This window comes from Crocodylus porosus, unplaced genomic scaffold, assembly GCF_001723895.1.
Source record: "Crocodylus porosus isolate Cpor-Errol unplaced genomic scaffold, CroPor_comp1, whole genome shotgun sequence".
Taxonomy (NCBI): Eukaryota; Metazoa; Chordata; order Crocodylia; family Crocodylidae; genus Crocodylus; species Crocodylus porosus.
This window is the reverse complement of record NW_017728918.1, coordinates 71,065,487-71,092,735: the sequence shown is the minus strand read 5'-3', so window position 1 is coordinate 71,092,735 and position 27,249 is coordinate 71,065,487. Positions and strand designations below refer to the sequence as shown.

At 41.2% G+C, this 27,249-nt stretch overlaps 1 protein-coding gene across 4 annotated transcripts in view; it reads left to right on the top strand.

The window, feature by feature from the left end:
- The window catches only part of MDN1 (midasin AAA ATPase 1), a 150,606-nt gene that overhangs the window by 6,799 nt on the left and 116,558 nt on the right, over nucleotides 1-27,249 (top strand). For all 4 annotated transcript variants that reach the window (XM_019537753.1, XM_019537752.1, XM_019537755.1 and 1 more), the window contains exons 2-13: nucleotides 7,738-7,964; nucleotides 9,090-9,314; nucleotides 10,539-10,646; nucleotides 10,745-10,937; nucleotides 13,921-14,133; nucleotides 15,626-15,757; nucleotides 19,332-19,435; nucleotides 19,874-19,988; nucleotides 23,371-23,564; nucleotides 24,656-24,737; nucleotides 26,412-26,507; nucleotides 27,001-27,113. In XM_019537753.1, coding sequence (XP_019393298.1) covers nucleotides 7,738-7,964; nucleotides 9,090-9,314; nucleotides 10,539-10,646; nucleotides 10,745-10,937; nucleotides 13,921-14,133; nucleotides 15,626-15,757; nucleotides 19,332-19,435; nucleotides 19,874-19,988; nucleotides 23,371-23,564; nucleotides 24,656-24,737; nucleotides 26,412-26,507; nucleotides 27,001-27,113 — 1,802 coding nt within the window. The remainder of the gene's footprint in view (nucleotides 1-7,737; nucleotides 7,965-9,089; nucleotides 9,315-10,538; nucleotides 10,647-10,744; nucleotides 10,938-13,920; nucleotides 14,134-15,625; nucleotides 15,758-19,331; nucleotides 19,436-19,873; nucleotides 19,989-23,370; nucleotides 23,565-24,655; nucleotides 24,738-26,411; nucleotides 26,508-27,000; nucleotides 27,114-27,249) is intronic.

Here is a 27,249-nt window from a genome sequence, read left to right as displayed (position 1 = left end):
AATCATGACTCCCTTTACAGATGTGGAAAGAGACTCCTAGAAATATGAATGGACCCTTCCGAGTCTCTCCCAGCAGTCCAGTGGCAAAGCAGGGAGTGGAACAGGACTCCTGACTCCTTTGGTCCAGAACTCCAACAAATGAAGCTGATAATTTAAAAAGAAATCAATCTGCTTTTTCTTTTGTTGTACAGCATTATGGCAAATAGTTGATGTGTGTGTCTCTGTTTGTAAGAAATGCAAAACTCTAGAATTTTTGATTCAGAGATGATACCTTTTATTAGACCAACTAAGAAATCACAAAAAAAAAAAAACCCTTTCTTTGCAAGCCTTTGGGCACATGCACTCTTCTTCAAGCTGAGGACAAATCCAAGATGGTAAAAATCCTGTTAGGTAGAAAATAAACTTAATTTTGCACAGGGGAACTTTTAGGCTGGAAGTCTGTTCCCTTGGGTCTGTTTCATTGCACTATTCTGATCTCCTCTTGTCTTCTAGGCTTTTGAAAGCTGCTGTTTTTGTGAGATAACTTGTTAAAAAAGATACTGTTATTATTAAGGTGGAAATTCTCTTTCTGAATGCATGGTCTTCTCACTTCAGATGCTAGCAGTTTGAAGGCTTTGATCTTATAATGGGTATTAGGATACCTTTTGTATACCTCCTTTACCTCCACCATTCATAGTGTAGTCTGGTGGTAGTTGTACGTACTGTTTTATTCTGCTTATTTCTCCATTTCTTTTAACTTAGCTTTTTCCACAGGAAGATGTATTTGGTGGGTGGTTCCATCTCACTTTTCAGATTGTTGGAGCTATTATGCTTCAACTGTGAAAACTACTAGAGGTGCACCAATATATCAGTCGCATATTGGATGAGCACCAATAAAAGGAAAATTAACATTAGGTTTTTTTTGGCCAGCATAGCCAATAATGTTCATCAATAAATATAATATGCCTTTTTGCCAGGGTCCCTGGATGCTGTGTGCATGTGCACAGCCTCATTTATGCATGTGACCAGGAGTGCAGCTGGGCAGCGTGAAGAGCAGCGCTCTGCATGTAAGTCTGTGGAGGGGAAGGGGCACGTGTGGGGTGGATGCAGACTGCGCACTGTGATTTTGGGGCTCTCTGCTCTGCTGCCTTTGCTCCAGAGGGCCCTCAGCTGGCTGTGTACCCACTGCCCACCTGGCAGCAGTGGGTGCTGTGAGTTGTGCCTCCCACTCCTGTGTGGGCAGGGGGTGCGGGCCCCCTGAAGCAAAGGCAGCAGAGCGGAAAGCCCTGAGCTCACGATGAGCAGCCCGCATCCGCCCTCGCCCCGCTCAGCTCTGCTCCAGTTAAAAGTGTTTCCATGCTTTAAAATGGTGGTGGCGGTTCTTGAACTAAAGCTCATTCAACGAGCCCCCCCACTGCCATTTTTAAGCACCCTGGATGGATCCACCCACAGCTCCATCCTGCTCTCCACACCTCCCTGGGTCTCATTTGCCATCCTGACTGGATAGCACACCCACTTCCTCCTTCACAATGGGGACCTTGTGCTTCCCCCACACTTCTTCCCCTCCACAGACATAACAGCATGGAGCTGCTTTCCACATGCCTGGCTGCCCAGATTGATATCAGCCAATACAACTGGTTAATAATCAGCTGTTGGTATCGGCCAAGAAAACCTTTATCAGTGCACCCCTAAAAGCCCCTGAAACTTTAAATTGCAAAATTCTCTCACTTAAAGGGTCACATATGGAGTGAGTTGCCTTGACATGTGTGCACTGACTTTTAGTACAGCAACTAAAATAGGTTACCAAGTAGAATTGTGAAGAAAATGTTTTTTTAACAGTTGTCTTACAATCAGTGTTTTCCACGTCCTTAACCCATGTTTTACAAATCTAATTCTACATCGGAAGTATACTTAGCTAGCCTACTATGAGGCACAGTGCACTTCCTCTCAAGATGGACTGGATTCTGCAAAAAAAAAAAAAAAGAAAGGATTTAAGTATTTGTATATGTTCTTTCTTTGAGAGTGACATTGCCAACCTGCAGTTGAATCTTGGGATCAAGTTAGGGTCTAGCATGTAAGTTGTTTTGCAGTTGTTCAGTGAGATGCATCTTTACAGTAAACAAAAAATGTCTAATGAACAAAAAATAACTTCCATGGAAGGACTAGGAGCACAACTTGGCTGTCATCCCAGCCTCTAATGAAGACTGTATTTATCTACCCTTGGAGCACTTGTGCTCTGTCTTTCCCTGATTACTCCCCTTTCCTGATAAGCAGACTGCTTTTCTTGGTTGAATTATGCTTTGTTTAAATTAAGCGGAGGTATGTACAGCCAGGGAATGGTATTTGTTGCACTTCTGTCTGGTGCAGAAAAGTGGGCATTTAATCTCTTGTCCTTGATAAGACTGTTACTCTACCTCTTTGTCTTAATTTTAAATAGTTTCTTTCCCATACAGAGGTTGTCAGTGCAATGCAGTAGAATGCACTCCTTTGTCTAGACAGGGCAAACCTATAAAGAAAAGTAGCTGAGTTTCTGTCAGGCTTACATAATATGGGCTAATCAAACCTGAAATAAGTTCAACTTTTTCTTTATGCTGATGCACTTTTACCTTATTTTTAGCTGACTGAGTTGTTTTCTAAATTAGAATGCAGCCATCTGAAAAGGAGGTGTAATAAGTTTACCTGGTATCTTCACTAGGAAAAAAGTCGATTCAAGTCTAGTTTAGCGCATCCATTTCAGCGTTACAGCCATACTGTACCCAGAATGCAAAAACTTCAGTTTCCTGGAGTTGCCTGACGGTGGTGGGAATAACATGATCGCATTGCTAGTCAGTATCACTTACAGTAGCATCTGATTATCTTCAAACTTCTGACTTTCAGTGAAACATTTATGACAAATGCTTTCACTTTGCTTTTTTTTTTTATGCTGGTCCAAGAATTTCAGTCCTTACATTACAATATGAATACTCCCAGCCCCAGCTATACTCCATAGTCATGGCTCCAGTTCTGAAAACCAACATGCATAGAAGCAGTGTCCTATTCTCTTAATCTTATGTGCAGAATTCCAGTTTGTGTTGGCTAAACCTCAACTTAATCTCATCCACTTTAAAGTTAAGCCCAAAGAGTAAACCTTGGCTATAGCTCATGGTTTTGTTTTAACTCAAGTTAATCTGTCACCAGTTAAGACAGGGCACCCTATCTGTGAAGCCTCTAGGCTAGAATGTAAAACAAGATGTGCTGTCTCAAATTAGATGGATTAACTCATGTTAAAACAGGTTATCTTGGGTGGCAAGGCTTCAGTTTCAATTTACTGCTTATAGGCCTTTTTCTGTAATATCCAGATGCCATACAGCTGATATACATCAATAGTGACTCTACACAGAAACAGGCTAATGCTGATATTTTGAAGCAGCGTTCCAGACGTACTTGCAGACTTGTTGCTGTGGAGAATATCTTATTGAAGAGATAACATTGACACTATGTTCTGAGCACAGGGGGCCTTTACTGGCTATCATCTCATAACCTTTGGGCTAAATGCAACTACAAACCTAGCTGAAAGAGCAGGGACCCATTTCCTAGGCCTTTGGCCTGCCCAAAAGCTATTCCAGCCATTGGCACTTTGATCTTTTTTTTTTCTAAATGCGTCTAGCTCTCTAATGGCTCCACTGGAGCCAAATGGTTTTCATCCAGGTTTTGCTGTACTTGGTTTAACAAGCTGTGCTCTCTGGAAAAGAGGAGGGACTGTGTCATTGAAGCACTGCTGGTGCACAGCAACCTGTTGCCTCAAGTGGCCTTAAAGACTCAATCCTAGATGAGCTCCTTTTTGGCATCCCTTTTGCTAATTAAATGTGAGGTGGATTTCCTGGGGGAAGAGAGACTGTCCCTCATGATGCTTGCCTAAAGCAGCTTTGTACAATTGCCATGAAGGATTTACCAGTCCAGATTTCTAGCAGTTTAGGCCACCTTTTTCATACAAATTTTCACATCTGAATTCGCTCGCTCACTCACTCACTCACATGTTGGTATCCTTTTCTGTCAGGTTTATATGTTCCTTTTATTCAGCAATTAAAACACTGATTGGTGTCATAAAATTGCTTGTTGAATGGATTTTGATATATAAAGACTCACAAGCTGGTATTTAAAGGACTGATTCAAAAACAGAATAAGCACGCTTCTTAGCTGTCCTATCCCAGAGTTGAAGAGGCTTGTAGATAAAAACGCTTTTACCCTTGAGGATGATCCCTCCAATCAGTGATGTGGTATGTAAGTGGTATAGGATAGTTTGCATTGGTGTTCCCTGTGCCTTACAACTTGAATGAATGGATAAATAGAGGACCTGAGCCTCAGTGTCATCTTCCACATGTAATAAAACTCAAACCCAGACCTGAATCAGCAGTATTGGAAACATACATTGTTACTTTTTAGTCTTTATTATGAATTATATACTTCAGTGTTATAAGCATTATTGCCTTTTATGCAGCTTTTCTGATTATTAAAGCAACTAAAAATAATAGAATAGTGTTGTCTCTTGAAATCTGTCGTCTTTTTCTGAAGTACACAGACTCTCTCCTGTTCCCTGACTAAAAAATAATCCATTCAAACCCCTTTTTAAAATGACTCCTAACCGGCATCAGGGAAGTCTTTTGGTTCTGTTACAAATGGTGAGAGAAAAGGAAATGTCATGTCATGTTTTGTAAAAACAAATTAATGGTATGTGACAATCTGGGCAACTTCAGCTATGTTACATGAACTTTCATATGCTGTTTTAGGTGTTTAGCTACACAAAAATAGAAAGATTAGAGTATCAAGGGAGGTAAAATTTTAGTAAGAACTGTGTTCTGGTGAGGAGATAATAGTACTAAGTTGTAGATCACAGAGAGTGATTCTTAGAGGTGCAGGAAAAGGCTGATTTATTTTTAAAATATGTAATCAGCTGGTATTGACATGGGGTGTGGATTGACATAACAATCAAACTGTTCCCAAATGTTGGAAACTGGTTCACAGTAGTCAGGGGTCACTGGTGTCCATATGTACAGTGCTGTAGTGTTCCAGGGAGAGCCCTCATCTTTTAGGCAGTGAAGTGCTGTGACTCTTAACATGTGGGGTGGAAGTGAGCCCCAAACCCAGCGTTCCTCACAGAGGGCTAGTGGGAAGTCATGTTTTGGGGGTTCCAGGTGATGGGCAACTTGTGACTAAGGGTGTTTTCAGTTTTCTTCTTTCCCTTCTCTCCTGACTTTGAGTTCAGTAGAATTCAGTAGCTTGTGGTTGACCAAAGTTTGCAGTCTGTTTGCCTGACTTGTGGAGTGTTTGGACTTGCACATTTTGGTATGTGGGGGGGAGTACCGTGATCCTGATTGGGTGGACCCTAATTAAATAGTGAGTGAAAATGCAGCTGGCTGTAGAAAAGATAATAGATTTTATTGACCAAACAGTGCAAGGGAGTTTACTGATAAAATTGCCAGCCCATGGGAGAGAAAAAGTGGGGTAGTAAAGTTTTGGCTGCAAGAGTGGCCAGTAGCAGCAGCAGTGGTGGGGGAGGAGTGATGTCATGTGGGATGGCTGGAGGGCTAACCAGAGTCTTGTTCTGACTTGCATGTCACAGAAAGCTTGTTGTCCGCATGTAGTATAGAAATAATTCAAAAGAGTGCCTAACTTTCCAGTTACACTTTTTGAACCATTCCAGGCAGTTTTAAACTGGTTTAATGCCTCTGTGTTTCAAGTTGCATTTAAACCGAGTGTCCATTCCCATGGAATCTGGGCATTATTGTCTGTTGTCTTTACCAGCACTCCAGTTGTATCCTAAGCAGGGGTGGCCAACCTGCAGCATGGGTGTCACAGGTTGCATGGGCAGCTTGTGTGTGTGTGGCATGTGGCAGATTGTAGAGCAGCATGGTAGCACATAGGGCAGGAAATAGAAAGCAAAGCAGCAAATAGGTCAGGGACCACAGGGAAGGAAGCAGAAAGCTGAGCCAAGATCATGTAGGGAACACATGGTCGGAAGCAGAAAGCAGAGCAGCAGATCAAGCATGGGAAAGAGATCAGAGTAGCAATTGTCAAGGGTGTAGGGCTTATTTGTGGTAGGTATACCAAAAACGATGCCTCCCCCCACTTGGCTAAAGCATGCTTCTTTGCCTTGCATTTTCTTTTAAACAGTCATTTGGATGTGAAAAAAAAAAGTTAAACTGTTTTTTGGGGTTTTTTTAAATTTCCTCATTTGAAGTGTTCTGCAGTATAAAAACACTGTCAAATATGAAAACAACTTTGCTTGGATCATAACTGATTCAAGGTTTGTTTGTGGCCAGCTTTTTTGGATGACTTTCCACAAATTAGCACTGCGCCCTCCCTGAGTTCCAATCAAGTTCTCTTTCCCTGCTCAGTCTAGTGCTCTGCTTTCTGCTTTGTCCTCTGTATTCCCTGCCTTACCTGCTGCTGTGCTGCCTGTCCCCTCCCTATTCTACTGTGTGCCACAGGTTGGCCATCTCTGCACTAACATGTAATCCAAATAGTTGTTTTTTTAGTAATTGCCTACAAATGCGTCTTTAGGCCTGGTGTGCTAGGCTCCTTACTAATGCCAGTTTGTCAGTGACTTGTCTACAGTGGGTCCCCTGAAATACTAGTAACCACAGAACTGCTCATCTGTTGTCCTTGTTGATTCTTGAACTAATTGGCAACATAGATAACTGAAATGTGGTTTAGGAAAATGACTGACTCCTGGTGTGAACTGGTGAGTATTGATCTAGTGAACTGGGTTTATAGTAGTATTGCCACACAGATTCATAGATCATCTAGTCTGACCCCCTGCCTGAGGCAGGATCTCATCCCTTTTCAAACCATCCTATAGAAACCATAATCTAAACCCTGACATAACACAGACCTAACACCCTAACCCGACACGGGTAAAGGAGGAGAACCACAGCAGCCAATGTTCTTCCTCTATGAAATGTTGGCAATATATGCCCACCAGGTCCCAAGTAGAGGGCCATGCCCCCCACTGCAGAATAAGGCAACCTTCCTCCCTCCTCCCCCCCCCAACCATTGTCCATATCAGTCTGATCAGAGGGTAAAATTCCTTCTTGACCCCAAATACGGTGCAGTCTCTCTAGCAAGACTGTCTAGGTAGGAACTTCTGGCTTTGGTCCCAACACGAGTATTAGCACATCTCAGTTAACGTCCCTAGCCTTGGCTGTAGCTGACACCTAATGCAGCTGGGGAGGCTTAGAAACACTCTGACACTTGTAGCAGAAAAGGGGTTGGGTGGGGACACTGAGCAAAGTCCAGAAGCATGGGAAATGCCCATAGTAGGACATATGTATGGCTACACCTAGATCATCTCCAGCTAATTTAACCTCTTGTTAAATACCTTCAGGGGTGGAGAGTCCACAACTTCCGTAGGCCATCTGTTTGACTGCCTCACTGTTCTACAAAACCTTTTAATAGGTGTCAGCATCATTTTTCCTGTTTAAGGCTAAAAAAGAAGGAAAGAAGCTGTCAGTGAGATGGTAATATAGTGGTTAGAACAGTGGAATTAGGTGCCCTTGCTACTATGATTTGTTGCTTGTTCTGACTTGCCATGACTGTTTCTAAGTCCTTTACCCTCTCTGGTGTTCAGCTTTTCCGTTTTTACAAACATTGAACTTGTTTAGTGACATGCAGTTTCTTTCATAAGCTTTGAGAGCATTCAGTGAACAGTGCTGTCTACATTCAAAGAACTATTTTTTTTCTTTATTATGTTCTTAACCTGTTTTCTTCCCTCTCTCCCAGATCTGGACTGAGCAGGATCGGCAGGGTCTCCTCCATGTGTTAGCACAGCTATTACTGGACAAAGAATGTACTTTACTGATTGGCCGTCAATTTCGACCAATCTTACTAGATTTGTTGGAGCGAAATGCAGAAGCCATTAAAGCTGGCGGCCAGTTCAACCATGATCTACATGAAAGACTTTGTGTAGCCATGAGCAAACTTATTGTTGTCCATCCCGATGTACTGCCGTAAGTGGTGTGATATTTATTTGTGTGACATACGTATGCTGTCTGGCTGGTTGGGAGATGGTTTTTCTGGATATGGGTAGGAGAGGCTATTTTTATAGAGGTTTGTCTTGAATTGAAACTATGGATTTGAGAATCTAAGTCTTTAAAGAAAATAATAGTTAAATGAATGGCATGGCAATGTCTAACATCATCTACAACGGAACAGTTGGAATACAAAGGAAAATATCAGGTGTCTGGGGTGTAGACTTGTATGAAAATTACTCAGAATTTTCAAAACTGCCTGATATCAGCTGCTTGCTAAAATGTTGCTGTTGCCCAAGTGTAGGCATGTCTGGACTTGAATGTTAGAATATTTGAATATTAGTCAAAGGGATGCACCTACTGAAAACAGCAGGAGACGGGTTTAAACCTAACAAGAGAGAGTATTTTTCTTTTTTTTTTTACTCGGTGCATGGTTAACGTGTGGAACATTTTATTATAGTTGGTTTTAGAGGCATACGATAGTAAGGTTTAAAAACAAACTAGGCAAATTCATGCAAGATAGATTTCCTAACAGCTGTTAAACAGCTGAAGATGTGTCCTGTGGCATTGCTAAAGCAGCGACGGTGAATGTTAAGCAGCGTATTACTTAGATATACTGGAAAATATGCTGTTCCCTGTAAAGTGGGGCTGTCCAATGTCAGAGTGGCTGCGCCTCACATGGGATGCAGGCCCCAGGTGACGCACCACATGGGCTGTGGGCAGTGTGGGCTCCCCAGGACCCCTGCTGGGCAAGCAGTGCAAAGTGCTAGCTGTTACTGTCACCACTACTCAGGTGGTTTCTCCTCCTGCCCTGCCAAACCAGCTGCGTGAGCCCACCCCCACCCCACTGTTGTTTGAGCAGCACAGGCTCCTGCCCGAGCCCTTCTGTTGGCACTACCACACATGCAGAAAGCTCAGTAGGTCTTCTGTCATAATATTCTGCCCCAGCGACCCCAACCACCACCCATGGCAGTAGCTAGAGCAATGAGGGATGTAGTGGGCAGCTGAGACCTCTATGAATTAAAACTTTTTTGTAGACTACATTGTTTCTTTGCTACAACTTGAATACTTTGTCTGACTCCAGTGCCTTCATTTCTTTTTAAGATTTGCTTTAAGGTATTTTAAGGATACTGCCCCAGTGTTTCAAAGGCTCTTCCTGGAGAGTTCAGATACAAACACAGTCCGCTATGGGCGCAGGCGAATGAAGTTACGGGATCTCATGGAGGCAGCCTACAGATTCCTACACCAACAGCCATCAGTATTTCGGGAGCTGTGGGACTGGGGCGCGTGTGTTCCATTGCTAAGGAGTCATGATACTTTGGTCCGCTGGTAAGTTTAAATCTCAGTCTCCTCGAGTCTGAGACAAATAATGTTTTGAATTTCTTCTAACATTTTTTAATGGGAAAGGTGAGAGAATCTTTCAGAAGTACCAGGCAAAGAATGAGTTCAGATTAAAGAACTGGTAGGGCTGCCCTTACGATCCTGAGAATAAGTTATACTGCCTGAATCTTCTAGTCTCAGTAAATGAAGAATGCGTGAGAATTAGAGGAGTTATCTTTAACATGTACATACAATAAAATCTCTGTTATCTGGCATCCCTGGGGTAAGGTAAAAATTCCAGTTATTGGAATTTCCAGTTAGTTAAATGCCAGAAAGCAGAGATTTTACTGTACTTCCTTTTCCTTCTGCTACCATTGCTGTGCTTCTCCGGAGCAGCTGAGAAGCACCATGTCCTTCTGTTAGTGCCATTAGCTACAGAATCTTTGGATCCAGGAAATTAGTGTTTCCTGATCAGGTCTAATTCCTGATGGAGGTCAGAAATGTGCAGAAATGTTGCTAGATGGCTCACTGTCTTTGTGGTTCACAAATGGGGCCTATGTTGGTGGGCATTTGAGAGTACTTGAAGCTAGAAGTGACTTCCAGGCACCAGAGTGGAGAAAGGTTTAAAGGGAGGTCAGTTCTTCACTGAGCAATGCACTGTGGGATACTAGAAACATGTCACTATTTGCATTTTTATGGAAATAATAGTGAGGCTACTGCATGTAGTTTTACCAATGTATTTCAAATCATTGGTAGCTTCCATTTTTTTAAGAAGTGCTATGGCTCGCATGGCAGCACAACAGGGCATAAATTTCTGCTTCATATACTGTCTATAGAAATATTTATTGCTTTTTGAGTCATACTCTGTTTCAATATACTGTATCAGTCACATTTTTTGAGAACTGTTTTATTTTTATTGTAAATTGAAACACTTGGAAAACTCACTGAGTCAAATAAAGCACCAAAATATGAAAGAGGGAACAGCATATTTCAGTATTTTGCCACTGTTTGTTTCTGCCATAACAAACTTTGATAACCGATGGAAAAAATTCATAGCCAACAACATTTATGTTCCAAAAATGAGCCTCTTTCTTGCTGAGTGTGAGAGGCATCACATTGTTGGAGAATCCTATTTTTTATCTCCTCTCAAATATCTCTGTAAAAGGTTGTGGAAGATTTTTCAAAACGGTGTTTTCATTTGTGATTCTGACCTATTCAAACTATATTTCTCAGGTACACTTCAAATTGCCTTGCTTTGGTTACATGCATGAATGATGAGCACAGGTTATCTTTCCTTAAGAAGATCTTCAGTCCAGAAGAGTTGATACATTTCAGGTTAAAGTAAGCTGAACACCTTTTACATTTAATACTTTGCCACAGTTGAGTATATTTGTTTATGGCTTCCACCTGTAACGTTAATGTGGATGTTAATTTGATAGGCTACTGGAAGAATCGCAGATGCAGAATGTGGAGAAAGCCCTTGTTTTGGCAAATTCAGATACCACCCTTTGGCACAAAGAGAATGAGCTGCAGTACACGCAAGGAGAGATTGTCTCGTGTGATCTCTCTGCAAATGTGGTGGCGATATGTGGAGTTGTGTTATCCAGGCTGCAACTTGTGTCCAAAGAACAGGTATGTACAAGCTTGATTCTGGCTTATTATTAAAATATGATAAATGCTCTGAACTAATTTATCTTTGTTAATTGCTTAAATAATACTGAACATGTATTATTCAGTATTACATAATATAAACTCTATTTTGCCTTGTGCCAGGTGCTGAAAGTTTGTGAAGTGGAAGGTTGGCACTTCAAAGGAACTCAGCACTGAAAGGGTCAATACAGTTGCTTGTTCTTTTTTATGCATCAATTCTTGAAAATTGCCTGCAAGAGACTCTTCAGTGATGGATGTTTTAATTCTGTGTGTAACACTACCTTTCTAAATTGGGATTGTGGTTCTGTGACTGAACTAGCAAGGGGTCTGATCCCTGCATTATAGTACCATGATTTTTTTAGAACTCCTAGCCAACATAGCTACCTGCTAAGAAGACCTCCCTCCTGGATATAGCTACACAGAGAAAAGAAGGCGTCTGTAGTAGAGCTGCTGTTGTTCAGGAAGATGGTATTGTGAAGCCATTAGACAACCCCCTTCTTTTGCCATATAGCATGCCTCTACTGGGGGCACTACCAGCGTGGCTATGGTACCAACAGCTATATAAAATAGACAGGCCCTGATACAATCTTTTTGACTTGCATCAAAATGCTTCTCTCTGCCAGGGAGTACTTTTTTGACTAAAAGAAAACTATGCTGCTCCTTACCTGCTAAGGGGCAGGGATAAGGAGAAGTTTACTATGTTTAAACTACTGGGAAACACTTAAGGCATATCTTCAACATGCATGTTTTCAAATTATTTAAGGAAACAATGTTTTAAACTTATTTCTTACTGTAAACTGTCATATGAATGACAGTTGACAAACTATCCGTATTTTTGAAAAACCATCTACTCAACTAGCAAAGGTACATTGAAGGGCAACAAGGATGATTATTGCTATGGGGAGGGGCTTCCACACGAGGAGAAACTAAAGTGGCTAGGCCAGGGGTTTTCAACCTTTTTTGGTCAGTGTACCCCTGGTGGCCGGTCAAAAGGGGGAAGAGGGAGAGGCCAGTCCTCCAGCAGCCAATTTGGAGGATGGAAGGGGGGCCCACGCCATGCATGGCAGCAAAACCAGAACTGCGGACGGTGGTGAAAGTGACGCACAGCACCGACAAAAATAAAAGCGGCACTGTAAGCAGTGCAAAGTGCTGGTGGCCCCAACCCTTGTTTCTCCATGCCGCTAGAGGGGGGAGGGTTACAATCAGGATTTACAAAATACTAAATGGTGAAGAGAAAGTAAATAGGAATTTAATAATGATTGTTTCTCACAGTACAAGAACTAGATGTCACAAAATGAAACTACTAGATAGTAAGTTTAACACTAACAAAAGAAAGTGCTTTTTCACACAGCGTGGAACTCATTGTCAGCAGATGTTGTAGAAGCTGACAATGTAGACATATTCAAAAAGGGTTTAGACAAATTGTCAGAGGAAAGGGGCATCAGCAACTATTGAGCATAGGAGTTAGGGATACAGTCTCTGAATCAGAACTTCCTAGACCTTAAATGCTGGAGGCTAAAAGTGGGAGATGAATGGTGGAGGGGGTAACACTGTTCATACCCAGTTTATTTTCCCTTTCAGCATCTGCTCTCTGCTACTGTAACAGGCTATTGAGCAAGATGGACTTATGGTCTGACCCAGTAAATGTTAGTTCCTACACTTTCTTTCTTGTCCTTTCCTGTAGCTTCAGCCAGTAGTCACAAACTAGCATCTTACCCCCTTGTCTAAATTCAGTTTTAGACCATATCCAGCTTCAACACCATTGTTTCATCTTTCAGATTTTAAAAAGCAGAAAAGGACATGCATACAGTGGCATCAGTTTTGAACATTTTTTCAAATGATGAGGGTCAAGGAGGTGGACAACTAAATTACAGCCTACGTAAATCTGATTTACCACCTGATAGCTTTTATAGATAATTGATATGAGTTCAAAGTAGAGTGCTTTTTGCTTGGTTCCAGTGAAAAATAAATTCTATTTTAACTGTTTTTCCTTTGCTTACTAACAGGAAATAGCAAGCTCTGTATAATAATCTAAAGCTTTCAGATTCTAGTGTTATTTTACCAGCTTACATAATTAAAGCATATGATCACCCTTTTGAAATTTAAATCCACTACTGTGAGCTTGGTAAACTCTGTGCAGATTTATGTCTTCCTCTTCTGACATGCAGCTGAATTTAGTGACCTCACATACCACCTATGCATATATGAATAGATTTGGCTCTTTAAAATCAGGACTTCTATTTAAAAGGTCAGCAAATTACTATTGCTGTATGATCTTGGTAAGGATTCGTCATGCACCTGAGATTGTTTTTTTTATGACTTAATCCGCAAGTATACATTAAATCAGTGGTGACTCACTAGGCTGTGAGCCAAATGAGTGGTGCAGGGTCAGCACACCAGTTTGATCTGACACTGTGCCCTGGTCCCACACGTTGGATTGGGTCCCAGGCCATATGTTGGACCAGCTGCCTGAGCCCCATGTGTGCCAGGTTAGGCCCACTGCCTGCACACCAACCTGTCTGGCACACAAGTCAATGTTATCTGGCCAGAGGGCTTGGAATTAGGTGGCAGGGGAGCAATGTCAGTGTTAATTCCTATTGCTCTCTTAATGCCAAATTTCCAGATTTTGGGGAGCCTTGTAGGTCAGATCTGGTCTTTGGGCTAGAATTTGAGCACCACTGCATTAAATTATTACTAAGACTGCCTTCTTGGCACAATAGTAAAACCGTTTCTCTGTTGTCCTTGACAGCTGCAGCCTGACAAGTTTTGAGAATAAATTGGTTAATACATATGCTTTTATAAAGTGTGTGTTTTATGATAGGTTTTTAAATGGGCTGAATCTGTATATAAATGCTAACTATAAATTGTGGAATGTCCAGTCTGTGGTCCACCCAGCCCTTGATTTTGCTTGATATATGCTTGAAGTTATAAATAGTGTAATAACTCACATTTTCTGTCCTATTAGGAAAGCAATATTAACCGGTTTGTGATGGTTGAGTCTACCTGCACAAATCTTCAAGCCCTTGCTATAGCAGTAGCTTTCCAGAATCCTGTGTTGTTGGAAGGACCAATAGGATGTGGTAAAACTTCTTTAGTTGAATATTTGGCAGCTGTTACAGGAAGAATAAAGCCTCCTCATATTCTTAAAGTCCAGCTTGGTGATCAGACTGATAGTAAGGTAATGGAAAAACATTCCTCCTTTGAAGCAAACACAAACTCATTTGTGCTTATTAAGATACCATCATTGTAGCACCATTTATTTTTCTAATAAAGTAATATAGACATTTACACTGAGTTTGTTTGGAATGTGAAGTGCTGTACTGCAGCAGGCTCAAGTTCCCAGCGAGAATCAGAGTTTGAAGATGAGAAATCAAGAAAAGTTCTTATTAATTTTTAAATTCTGTGCATGAACTACATTATATCCACACAGTTTCTTTAAATTAATCTACTTATTAGGGTTTTTCCACATGAGAGAGTTGCTTCAGTTTAAATAAGGTGTATTCTAAAATGATTTAGTAATATTGCTGGTACTAAAGACTTTGTGGACCCTCTTGTTTTAGTTTACATTACTTGAGGACAGGTTTAAGTTAAGTTGAAATAAGTCTTTCTTACAATAAATGTCCACACAGAAATTATACTGGTCCAGCAACATAGATTTAATGGCTGACTTGAGTTAAGTTGATGTGACCTTCTTGCATAGATAAGGCCTTAGTAAAAATAATTGCACACTCATCCCATTCAGCTTAAACTGATGTATGTTCTCAATGCACACTGTGGGTGGAAGGGCACTTGAAGGTTTTGTTAACGTGTTAAATATTTCATTTTCTGTGTAGCTGAACTGATTGTGTTGGCCTTAAAGTTTTTGATGTCACATGCAGCAGCCAGTCCTCCTTGTATGGAAGAGTAGGGCATATTCAAGTCAGATAAAACTTTCAGAGATGAGATGTAAGATTGCCAACTCTAAGAGATGTGAAAGGATTGGGCATAAGTAATAAAGCATCAAAATGTAAAGGAAAATGTAAAACTGAACTAGCAAATAAAAGTATAAGTAGAACGGTATATTTTTACTTCCAGAAAATCTCTATGTGTTCTAGAATATTTTATTTAAAAAATGAATCTTACTTTACCAATTTATACGTGATAGATTTGTGACTAAATTCACTATAGCTCTCTTGTTTAATATGTTCATTATCCCGTTTTAGTTTTGGCCCTTCCTACGCTTTGCATCCAGCTACCTATATAAAACAATTTTAGAAGCAAGAAACTGTCTACGAAGCTGCAGTCTTTTAGTGGTATTAGGGAGATGTGGTGTACCAGAAACTATAAATGTATTTTATAAATAGGTTACATTCCAAATTGCAGGATCCCCTTTTAAAAATAAAATCAGCATTTAATAAAGATGCAGAAGGCCTCCTTTTAGGCTGAATGCAACCAATTGCTGTTAAGTATTTCTAAAGCTTACATTCATTTTAGGTTTAAACCCCCCCTCCCCCCCCAAAAAAACAACAACAACAAAAAATCCCAAACTAGCTGTTAGCTAATGTTACTAGCGGTAAACATAGTATTTAGGGAAGGGCGTTTAAGTGCGACTTGCAGGTCGATATGAGGTATGCAATATATTTCCTGAATTATCAAGTTGTATAGTAAAATGTATTGCTCTCTTTTTGCAGATGTTACTTGGTATGTATCGTTGTACAGATGTGCCAGGGGAGTTTGTGTGGCAGCCAGGTACCTTGACACAAGCTGTCACAAAAGGACATTGGATACTTCTGGAAGATATCGACTATGCCCCTCTGGATGTGGTACATGACTTCATTTGCTCTTATAAGCAACATTGTAAAATAAGTGGATCTTGCTTACTGGTTTTGAAGGCTAAATCACAGTATTGTCTTGACAGATTGGATCTGATGTATGGCAGAAGGGAGTTAGGGAATGTGAATTGACAAATTGATATAACAGGCTCTTTTTCTCTTTGTAGCTTTAGAGTCCTGCTAATGGTAAGGCTTTTATAATATTTCCTTCATTGTTTCTCACACATTGCTTCTCACTCCAGCTGGGGCAGGCATGAAAAAAGTTCTGCATTAAGTTTAAGAGTAACACTGCCATTTACAGTAATTAATTTCTCAGAGTTTCACAACTGGTATTCATTAGGGAAGCTTCCCTCTTACATTGATGACTGTAGAAAACTGCACTTGCTTTTTTCTACAAATAATGTTTTTACATAAATATTTTCCCTTCTAGTCTCTTGGGTATCTGCTGCAAAATGTTCCATCAGTGTAGTTATTCGTTTCCTATCTTTTATGGGACTGACTAGGCTTCCAGTTAAGTTTTTATTAGGATATAGGCTTTCAGAAGTAGGGATTTCGCAGCAAAGCTGAGAGAGATTCTGCTAGTGACATGTGATTTTCATAAATGTATGAGGTTGCTTGTAATATTAAGAAGAATCCTATTTTGAAAAGTATACTAGAGTTTAATTGATCTTTGTTTGTTTGTTTGTTTGTTTTAATGAATCATTTGTAATCTATGCTTTTTTATAAGTCTACATTTGACAGTTTTGTTTATTGTGGTCACATTCTTAGTTCCTTCTGGAATCCCTCTGTTCTCCTACACAAACTCCCTGCACATTGCCTTTTCATAGAATCACAGAAAATTAAGGTTGGAAGGGACCTCAGGAGGTTATATAGTCCAATCTCCTGCTCAGAGCAGGACCATCCCTAACTTGATCATCCCAGCCATGGCTTTCTCTATCCAGGTCTTGGAAAACTTCCAGGGATGGAGATTCCACAGCCTCTCTGGGTAGCCTGTTCCAGTGCTTTACTACCCTCCTAGTGAGAGTGCTTTACTACCCTCCTAATATCCTACCTAAACTTCCCTTGCTGCAGCTTGAGACCATTGCTCCTTTTTCTGTCATCTGCCATCACTGAGAACAGTCTAGCTCTGTCCTCTTTGGAACCCCTTTCAGGTAGTTGAAGATTTTTATTAAATCCCCTCTCAGGCTTCTCTTTTCCAAACTAAATAAGCCCAGTTCCCTCAGGCTCTCCTTAGAAGTCATGTGCCCCTGTCCCCTAACCATTTTGTTGCCCTCTGCTGGACCCTTCAATTTGTCTACATCCTTTCTGTAGTGGGGGGTCCAAAACTGGGCACAGTATTTTATAGGTGACCTCATCAGTGCTAAATAGGGGGGAATAATCACTTCCCTTGATCTGTTGGCAACATGTCTACTAATGCAGCCTAATATGCTATTAGCTTTCTTGGCTCATATTCAGGTTATTGTCCACTGTAACCCCCAGTATGTCCACTGTAACATGCAGCGCTGTTGCTTAGCCAGTCTGTCCCCAGCCTGTGCTGGTGCATGAGATTGTTCTGTTCTAAGTGCAGGACTTTACACTTTTCCTTATTGAACCTCATGAGACTTTGTTTGGTCTAATCCTCCAATTTGTCTAGGTCCTTCTGAATTCTAGCCCTATCCTCCTTCATATCTACTACTCCCCCCAGCTTGGTGCCACTTGCAGACTTGCTGAGGGTGCACTCTGTGCCATCTTCCAGATCAGTGATGAAGATATTGAACAAAACTGGCCCCGGGACTGCCCCTGGGGCACTCCACTTGAAACTGGCTGCCCAACTAGATGTCAAATCATGTCATCCTTTTTGTATTTCCCTTTGTCCTTGCCAGAGTTGCCTATGCCCAGGGCTCTTTGGTCTTGCCTTCCTTTTTCCCAACCAGTATTGTCCAGTATTATTTTCAGTCTGGGAGAAGAAAAATTGTCAACGTTTTATGTTCTCTTGGGATGATGGACAGAAGTTACAGATATAGGAATGTCTGTTTCCGATCAAATGTTTGATCCAGATGTCCTTTCCTTAGCTATTGGAAAAATATTAGGCTTCAAGCCTATGCAGAGGTAGAACTCTCTTTATTGTCTATTTGGCTAGACTAATCAAAAGGCAAAACTTCTGTTTTGTGTAATGCAGGGTTAAAAACTGCCAGGCTGAAGTAAGATGAAAAATAACATGATGACCATCATATTTATGTTTGGTCTTTATTACAATGTGAATGCCAGCAGAAAGACACATAGGCTAAGTACAGACAGCCAAAAACTCCAAGGCTGAATCGATTCAGTCTTTGCACATTAGTCCAAGCTGCATAGATTGAAGCGAAAAGCGAGTGAACAGACGTTCACTTTTGATCCCAAAAATGCAGCCACATGCCTGCAGTGGTCCAACCAAGAAGCCAGGGGGCACTCAAGCACACCTTCCTGTTTGGATGGAGCAGACTGCTTGGGTCAAAGGTAGGGAGGATTTGCAGTGGAGGTGCAAAGTATCCTGGTATCCTGGGGGACTGTGAATTAACTTGAATCTGAAGGGGTTCTGGACTAGTTCAATAAACTGATTTAACTGAAATCAGTTAAGTCTGATACTACTTTCATCCAGGTTTATCTTAAATTGGTTTTGGTCATTTTGAAAGTAGTTTATATACATTGAACTTCTGTTGTGTTGTAGATTTGAACCAGTTTCCAATCACTTACACTGGTTTATGTGTAATTTCTGTTCCTAGCCATAGACATGACTGGCTAAAACTTCTACCTTTTGAAAAAAAGAACTATCACCTCAATGGGCTGTTAATTTAAAGCTTAGTAATGAATGCTGAAATATGGGTATTAATGAATAGTTCATCTTCTTAACAGAATTGTCTGGTTTTGATGTCTTGAGCACACAATGTTAAAAAGATTTCCTACGTGAGTTCAAATAAACCTGAAGTTTTCTGCAGCTCAGGAAAGATGTCACCCTATCTTTTTTGGCTGCAGAAGCCCCTGCTGAACAGGCAAAAAAAACCTTCCTGATTTCAGCTGCAAAAAGATGGAGTGTTATCTTCCTGCAGAAGCAGCAATTTCCATTGCTGCTCTGCAGAACTATGTTTTCCAGAGTGCCCTGTACTCATCAATGCATACTCCTGTGCCACTGCTTCTTGCAGGGGCTTCAGCTGGAAAGTGTGTAATGGAGAACAGGAGATGGGAGTGTAAGGCTTCCCCCTCTTAATGCACCACCAAGGGCTTGTGCCCCAATTATTCACCCCTCATTACTCTCTTGGAAAGAGGGTGTAGTAAAATCTTCTAATTGGAAAAAGGGTCTACTTCTATTGGAGAGAGGGTATAGTAAAATAAACTAGGGCTTGGTGATCCTTGTCAACATCTCTTAAAAGTAAGTACCTTTCAGTAAACAGTTTCTGGTGGGAGCTGCAGTTACTTGACTAGCACATATATAGAGTGATCAGTGTAAGTAAGCTAGTGAGCTGTGTAGAGTCTGGCTGAGCAGGTTGTCTGTTGGCTCCACCCCCCCCCCCCAAAAAAAAAATAAAATAAAGCCTTTTCTTTTCTTTAGATCTCTGTGCTGATTCCTCTGTTGGAAAAGGGAAAACTGCTGATTCCTGGTCGTGGTGACTGTTTAAAAGTTGCTCCTGGATTCCAGTTCTTTGCAACCAGGAGGTACGCATGTAAAGTCAAATGAACATGACAGCATTACATGGGTTGTTTTTAGGTGAGACCCAGGAATTAAGATTAAATTGCAAACTATAAACATAAAACCTTAAGGTACAAGTCCAGTGCATAGACTTCCTTAATTATAAGAGCACATAAAAGAACTGCATTAAATATATTGAATAGGACTAGCATTTTATACAACTTTAGCAAGATTAAAGGTTTATAGTTTTCAAACCCCCCACAAATATTTGGAAATATGTGATACAGAAGAGATGGGAGGATTACAATAAGGCTTATGTAATAGAGCATGGGAGTGCTGCACAAGGCAGCACTGCTAAGCACATCATTTTAGAAACTGAAATTAATCCCAATGTAGAATATACTGGTGATTCAACCAAGCATAATATTCTGTGAAACCTAATGGAGTGTGTTTGTTTAATTTAGAGTCTTCAGTTGTGCTGGGGGTTGGTACCGACAACAAAATAGCCATGCTGCTCTTCTGGATAAGTATTGGACCAAAATTCGCCTGAATAACATGAGTAAAGCAGAACTCAAGGAGGTAGGTGGGATCATGAGCTGTAACAGAATGGAAGTCAGTCCATAATGATGATTACAACCTGAGTTTATGGAACAGGTTTTGTTCTTGTTTTGTTATCCAAAATCCACAACCTGGCTGTGTTGATTTCAGAGTTGATAGTTTAGATCTGGAGTAAAGCTGCTGTCTCCTACGGAGGTTGGAAGTGAATTTAAAATTCGCAGTTTATAACACCTCTCCCACCCTCCAAATTTAAGTGTTAAGCACCATTTGAAGAGTCCAAAAACTTTTTCACATTTTGATAGAAAATGGGAATCAATATTACTGGGCTGCTGTCTCAGCTTTAGGGTAGCAGTGGACATAGTCTTCCTGGACTTCCGGAAGGCATTCAACATTCTCTCTCACCCTGTTCTTATTAAGAAACTGGGGGACTGTGGTGTCGACACCCACACAGTCAATTGTGTCCCCAGCTGGCTGGAGGGCCGCACCCAGAGGGTGGTAATGGATAGGTCCTTCTCAGCTTGGAGGGATGTGGGCAGTGGGGTTCCGCAGGGCTCGGTCCTCGGGCCCGCACTGTTCAGCATCTTCATCAGTGATTTGGATGAGGGGGTAAAAGCACCCTGTTCAAATTTGCTGATGACACTAAGATGTGGGGGGGATGTTGGCACACTAGAAGGAAGCATCAGGCTTCAATCAGACCTGGACAGGCTACAAGGGTGGGCGGATGTGAATAGGATGGGATTCAACACAGACAAATGCAAGGTGATGCACCTGGGGAGGAACAACCAGCACCATACCTACCGGTTGGGGAACTCCCCTCTTGTCAGCACGGAGGCGGAAAAGGATCTTGGAGTCATCATTGACTCCAAGATGAACATGGGCCGGCAGTGTGGGGAGGCAGTCAGGAAGGCCAACTGCACCTTGTCATGCATCCACAGATGCATCTTGAGCAGGTCCAAAGAGGTGATCCTCCCCCTCTATGCAGCACTGGTCAGGCCACAGCTGGAGTACTGCGTCCAGTTCTGGGCGCTGCACTTCAAGAGGGATGTGGACAGCATGGAGAGGGTCCAGAGGAGGGCCACTCGCATGATCAGGGGACAGCAGGGCAGGCCCTATGAGGAGAGGCTATGGGACCTGAACCTGTTCAGCTTCCAAAAGAGAAGGCTGAGGGGGGATCTAGTGGCCTGTTATAAATTAGTCAGGGGGGGATCAGCAGGCATTGGGAGAACCACTATTCCCCCGTGCACTGCCAGGAATGACCAGGAATAATGGTCACAAGCTGGCAGAGGGCAGGTTTAGGCTAGATATCAGGAAGCGCTACTTCATGGTCAGGGCGGCTAGGATCTGGAACCAACTTCCAAGAGAAGTAGTGCTGGCTCCTACCCTGGGGGTTTTCAAGAGGTGGTTGGATGAACATCTTGCTGGGGTCGTTTGACCCCAGTATTATTTTCTGCCATGGCGGGGGGTCGGACTAGATGATCTACTCAGGTCCCTTCCCACCCTAGAAACTATGAAACTATAATGTGACACACCTGACCTGGCTGGGTTGATCAGCATGTACAGGCTGACACCCTCATTTGCCAGGAATCAGTTCATTAAGGTAACAGTATAATGCAGTCAGACACAAGCAAACAGGTGAACAGAATACCTCTGAATCTGGCTGGGTGTCCAGCTGACACCCTCATGGGCCAGCGTTCAGTTCATTAGGGCACGTCTGAACCAAACTAGGTCAGTCAGCCTATATAAGCTGATCCCCTTATGTGTCTCAAACTCAGCGTGTCCCAATCTTTTGCCCTAGCTATCCTAGTAGTGGTAGCCTCTTGATGAGTGGACCCCACAGTATTTCTGGGCTTCACAGGGATATTTGGCTTAGGTAAAAAAAAGTGTTGCTGCAGAGCAAGTCGGGAAGGAGAAGTAGAGAAGGAAAAAGATACCCAGTTACCACCAATTTGACTATAAAAGTAATTTATTTCTAAGTATATGAAATGTATAATGGTACTAGTAATAATAGACATGCAAGGAAAAACGAACAGAACAATTATAATATTACCCTGGTTTAATTGAGTATTTGGGGAAACCTAACTCAAGCTTAACTAATACAATTTAGATTCAGAAACCTATGCCTAGAGGGGAAGAGAGAGAGAGGGGAAGAGAGAGAGAGCGCGAGTGAGTTGGGATCTCACCATTCCAAGGCACTTGGGTGATTTGTTGACAAGCAAGTTCCCAGCACAATCTTTGAAGGGAGATCTGTTTCTCCCAGCTTCTTGAGAACAACTGCGGATAGTGTCAGAGAGATTTCTCTCTCTTGAAGCACATGGTTTGCTGCTTTACAGCTTTCTTATACCCTTAGTTTAGCCTCTTCAAAGCATTCTTTTTATTGAGTAAATCAAGAGGGTCCTAAGCCATAATTGACAGGGAAAATCCTGTTATATAAACAGTTTAAATTTAAATGAATTACCTTTTTCAGTGACAAGGGGTTATTTGGTTTGGAACATCTCAAGAAACTGATTAACAACCAGGAAAAATATTAAGTTTTAAGGAGTAACCAGACACACAGGAGCCAGCTTGAAATTATTATGAATATACTGGAAGGGATCTTCTTAGATGGCCTAGCTATGCTTGCCCTGTGAAGTCAGCATTAGTGTTTTGTATTTTACCTGTTGGGAATAAGCCTCAACTTAGCATGACTTTCAGATTTTACTGTAGTCTTTTAACAGACTTAAGGGGATTACTTGGAGTGTTTATACACTGTGTGGGGAGGACTTCCACCAGTCATCCCGGGAAAAGTATGACAGCATTTGTGGCCAGGGCTCCAACGGGCTGGATGCTGTGATGAACCCTTAATTATGTGTTCAGGTGTTGCCCATACCCCCTCTGACTTGGTCTCTTGCCTCAGCATTCCCTAACCCGGCGACCGAGTTTTAGCCAATCAAGTTTAAACAGGCCTCCCATAGTGGGGCCAGGGATTGTATGGCCCGAAATGTCTATTAAACTTTTCTTCTGCTTAGATTTGGTTAAATGAGGTGTGTGTGTGGCAGGGGGAAATAGAAAAAGTCCTTTGTAAATCCAGCAAGCTGGATGCCAGACCTCTGTCAGGAAGACAGAGCTGGCAGGTAACAGTCTGCACTTCATTTGAATTTTTGAGTGGGGGGTGGGGAGTCAACAAATGAAAAAAGGTTGAAAACCACTACTGTAAGTCATGAGATTGATTTCGCTGAAGCAGATTAGTTGTTTTGCCAGAATAGCGTTCAACTTTTTATGTAACTAGATTCCCATTTTAGGGAACAATTCTATCTGGAAGTTGCTGCCTTGAGGAACAATTATGGGAGCGTACTGTAATTAAATCTCTGTGACTACCAATTGGCTTCTGATTTTATACAGATTACAATTCCTGTCTCTCTCACAGGTTCTTCAGGGCAGATACCCTAATCTTGCTGTTGTATCCAGTCGTCTGTTAGACATTTATATTCAGCTGACCGGAGACAAACATCAGATATCAGAAAGCAGTTCTTCTGGTTCCAAGCAAATAGCAGAAGATCTATCCGAAACAAGAACAGAAAATAAAGGGCCAAGTCTGGAGGGTCGAGAACCATCTCTGAGGTAGTATTCTTCTTTTATTGAGAGAGAATTTAGTTAGCTGGTATAGTAATTCTATTTTTGGGGGAGGGGAGGGAGGAAAAGGAGAGGGACACCATTAAAATGATTAACCAGCAATTAAAAAAAAATTAAGGGACTTTAAAACTTTCCTTCTTTTTTTTTTCAATTTAAAGTTGTGTTTTAAGACTCTCGCTCCCTTACCTTTTAACAACAACATTACCTCCTTTCTGCTTCTTGTGACTTTCTGTCAAGGGTAAGACTAAAAGCCGGTTGGAAAAGAAACAGTTTTTCAGAGATTAAGGGTGTGGAGACACACAGCAAACTGCTACAGAATGGCAGTAATTGAGAACCAGTTCACAACTGTGTGAAGTGCTCTGGCTCTGACCCCAGGGGGTTGGAGTGAGCACCTGGCTCAGCATGCCTTTCAGTGGGCAAGTGAGTGAGGATCACTTGTACCCATGCATGAGCTGGTTTTCAGTGAATTGGTTCAAAATACTTGATTTTTTTCAGGTATATTTTTTTAACCACTCCAAGTAGCTTTATACCAATTCAACAGGTTTGTGTGTCTGTCAACTTCAGGTTTAAACTACATTTAAACCAGTATAAGTGTTACATGTGTCCATGCCCTGAGCAATTTCACTCTTTGATGTCCAGCAGGTGAAATAGGAACCAGTACCAAATGTTTCAGGACTTTCAAACTATACACGATTGTTTGCATAATTATAATTAAGATGCCTTTAATTGTTTGTCAGTTTGGGGCTGATGACCATAGAGAGATCAGAAGTAAGATTTTTTTTTTTTTATAATACTTTAATTTATACATATTATTGCAATTTGTGTTTCTCATTTTCTGATATGTGCTAGTTTGAATTGGATACTGTTGCTGTTTAAGTAGACATTTGTTCATTGGAGTGTATTAGGGAAACTTTATTTGTATTTAAAAAAAAAAACAAACCTTGCATCTGAATGACAGTAAAATGAATTACCAAGAAAAATGCAGATTAAATAGGCTGAGATGAATAGGGCAAAAGAGTAGTTTTGTATGACTGTTCTTCAGCTCTACCTAACCTATTTATTCCCATTTCTTATTTTAGAGATTTATTGAATTGGTGCAGTAGAGTTGCTTACAACTTTGACAGCTCTTCTTCAACCACAACAGTGAATGTTTTCCAAGAGGTAAGATGAGATTCAGTTCATCTTGGAATTGTTTACTAATGTTTTTGGCATTATTCCCTTAAGTCCTTAAAAACAGCATTTTGGAAAAAAATTATGTAGAGTCTTCCCTTAGGCACTAGTTGGAGTGACTGACTGGGACAATGACAGAAGCATGTCAGAGGCATCCGTTACACCTTAGGTGAGGGGAAAATGTGTATAGTTTCATGTTGAATGTTAATTCTAGACTTCGGACTTCAATATAAATATTTGGTGGTCCAGTGTGGCTTGAGCTACATTGCTCCTTTTCTGGAAGTGTCTGAAACCTGAAGCGTCTGAAACAGGCATTGTCTGAAAACAGGTCCATTTTAAACTTCGTACTACTCCTTCTTGCTATATGTTCTGTTTGCTACACAAAGGGTGTGTCCACATGACACTAAATGGCAACATTGCTACAGCACTGTGCTTTAGTACTTCTTTCTGTACACACAAAAGCACGGCACAGTATGGGTGGTTACTGCACTGTGCACATGGTGCATGGTCAGATTTCATTGCTACATCACTGTAGCAGCACACTATACTAGGGGAACAAGCCACTACGTTGACCTTGCTGCTGATCACATGTAGACCCATGTGATTGCTATGTTGCTGTTGAGTGCCATATGGTGATGTGATGTCACTACATCGCTGTAGGGTGATGTGTAGATGTGCCCAGTATGTTATGTTAGGAAGATGTTGTGTTAGAGACAGCCTTTTTATAAAAGCAGAAACAATTGGGAAAATGTTTTTAGATCCTGCACTTGTAATCCAAATGTTGTTCTTGTTTTAAATAAAACTGTGCAAGCTTCGACACGAGAGGGAAATTAGAATGTGCACAGAGCAGCTTTTCTAAATATTGAACATAGTGATATTATTAAATCTGAGGCCTCTCCAATGTAAGTGGATACTAGGCTGATCTGGAAGATGGTAATCTCTCTCTCCCAGACCAACAAAACTCTGGTTTTATCACTGCAGGGACTTTTTTCTAAAGACAAATGTCATAGTTGCAAGGCTGCTCAGTGGCCTGTTCAGGACTGTATCTAGCCTCTGCTGGTGCCATTTTTGGAACTGATGCAGTAATTGGCATGTGGTAATTTCAATTCACATGTCTCTTAAATTTATCACATGATGATTATTCTGTGTATGCATGTATCCATATATAATCAGGCTTCTTGAGGTTAGATAAACTGATTAAATGGTATGCATTTTTGCTCCCCTCCCCCTAATTCTCCATCTTTACTGTTGGTAAGGAAATTTAAAATGTCTTCTTTTATTCCCAGCTATGAGTCTTTCCCTCTTCCCCTGCCATGGTCTGTAAGTCAGGATAGGCATTTTTCAGTCCTGCATAGGTGGAAGATTTAAGGTAGGGTGTGTCATGGGCCAGAGTGACAAAACACAGAGAGGCTGAACAAATATGATTTTGAAACTCCCAACATGTTTAGCTATAGAAAAGTTACTTTAGGTTATTTTTGAAAGGTTTGTATGTCTCCTTCTGAGCTCTGCTTGAGACTTTTGGAACTAGATCAGTAGAAAAAATTCCATTCACTTCATTTGGCTCTGAGTTGGGCCCATGGTAATTGAAATGGTGGTATTTGGCAAGTTTTACTAAGTTAATCAAAGAATATAATGATATTCTATGCGATGGTTTTTCCTTAACAGGCAATGGATTGTTTCACAGCTATGCTGTCCAACCCAGGGAGCAGACAGAAAATGGCAGAAATTATTGGAAGCAAATTAAATATTTCCAAAAAAAAGGTATATTGAGAGAATGACTACTGTGGTGTTTTATTGATAATCTTTAAAATAGTAAAAAAGTTTAAAAAAGTAAACAGAAGATGAGGAATAAAGTGAATATTAGTTGGAGAAATCCTTCTTAGAAATATAGGTGGTGTCAGCTTGAATCTGCTGCGTATCTTTGTACATAAATATTGATATAGCCTCACAAGTTAAACCAATTCACTTCTGAGATGCAGATTGACCTCAGTGGGTGGTAGATAAAAGAGAATGATAGCAGCACAGATTCCATAAGCAACACAGAGGAAAAACAGTACTTGCACTCTGGGAAAAGGACCTCTGGAGTGGAGGAGGAGTAGAAGGTTCAAGTCTGTGAAGTATTTTGAGTGAAAGTATACAAACATGATCAAATGAACTAGTCCCATTGAGACACCACAGAAAACGTAGGGGGGTGTTCTTAGCATACCATAGCAAGCGAAACTATGTAGTGGAAATAATGATGCTTTCTCTGCAGGCTGAGTACTACTGTCGTCTTCATAAACCAGAAATTCTAATAAGGGAGCAGGGAGTGTCTGTGGGAAGAGTGTGGCTGAAGCGGAAACAAAGCCAGGCACTTCTTGTACAAAGGTAGTCCACCTCTTCTATAACCTTTCCTCTCGGACATGTGTTTTATGTGGCAAAAGAATGCACTGGGAGTTAGAGAGTAGAAGCAGCATAGATTCATAGATTCATAGATGCTAGGGTCGGAAGGGACCTCAATAGA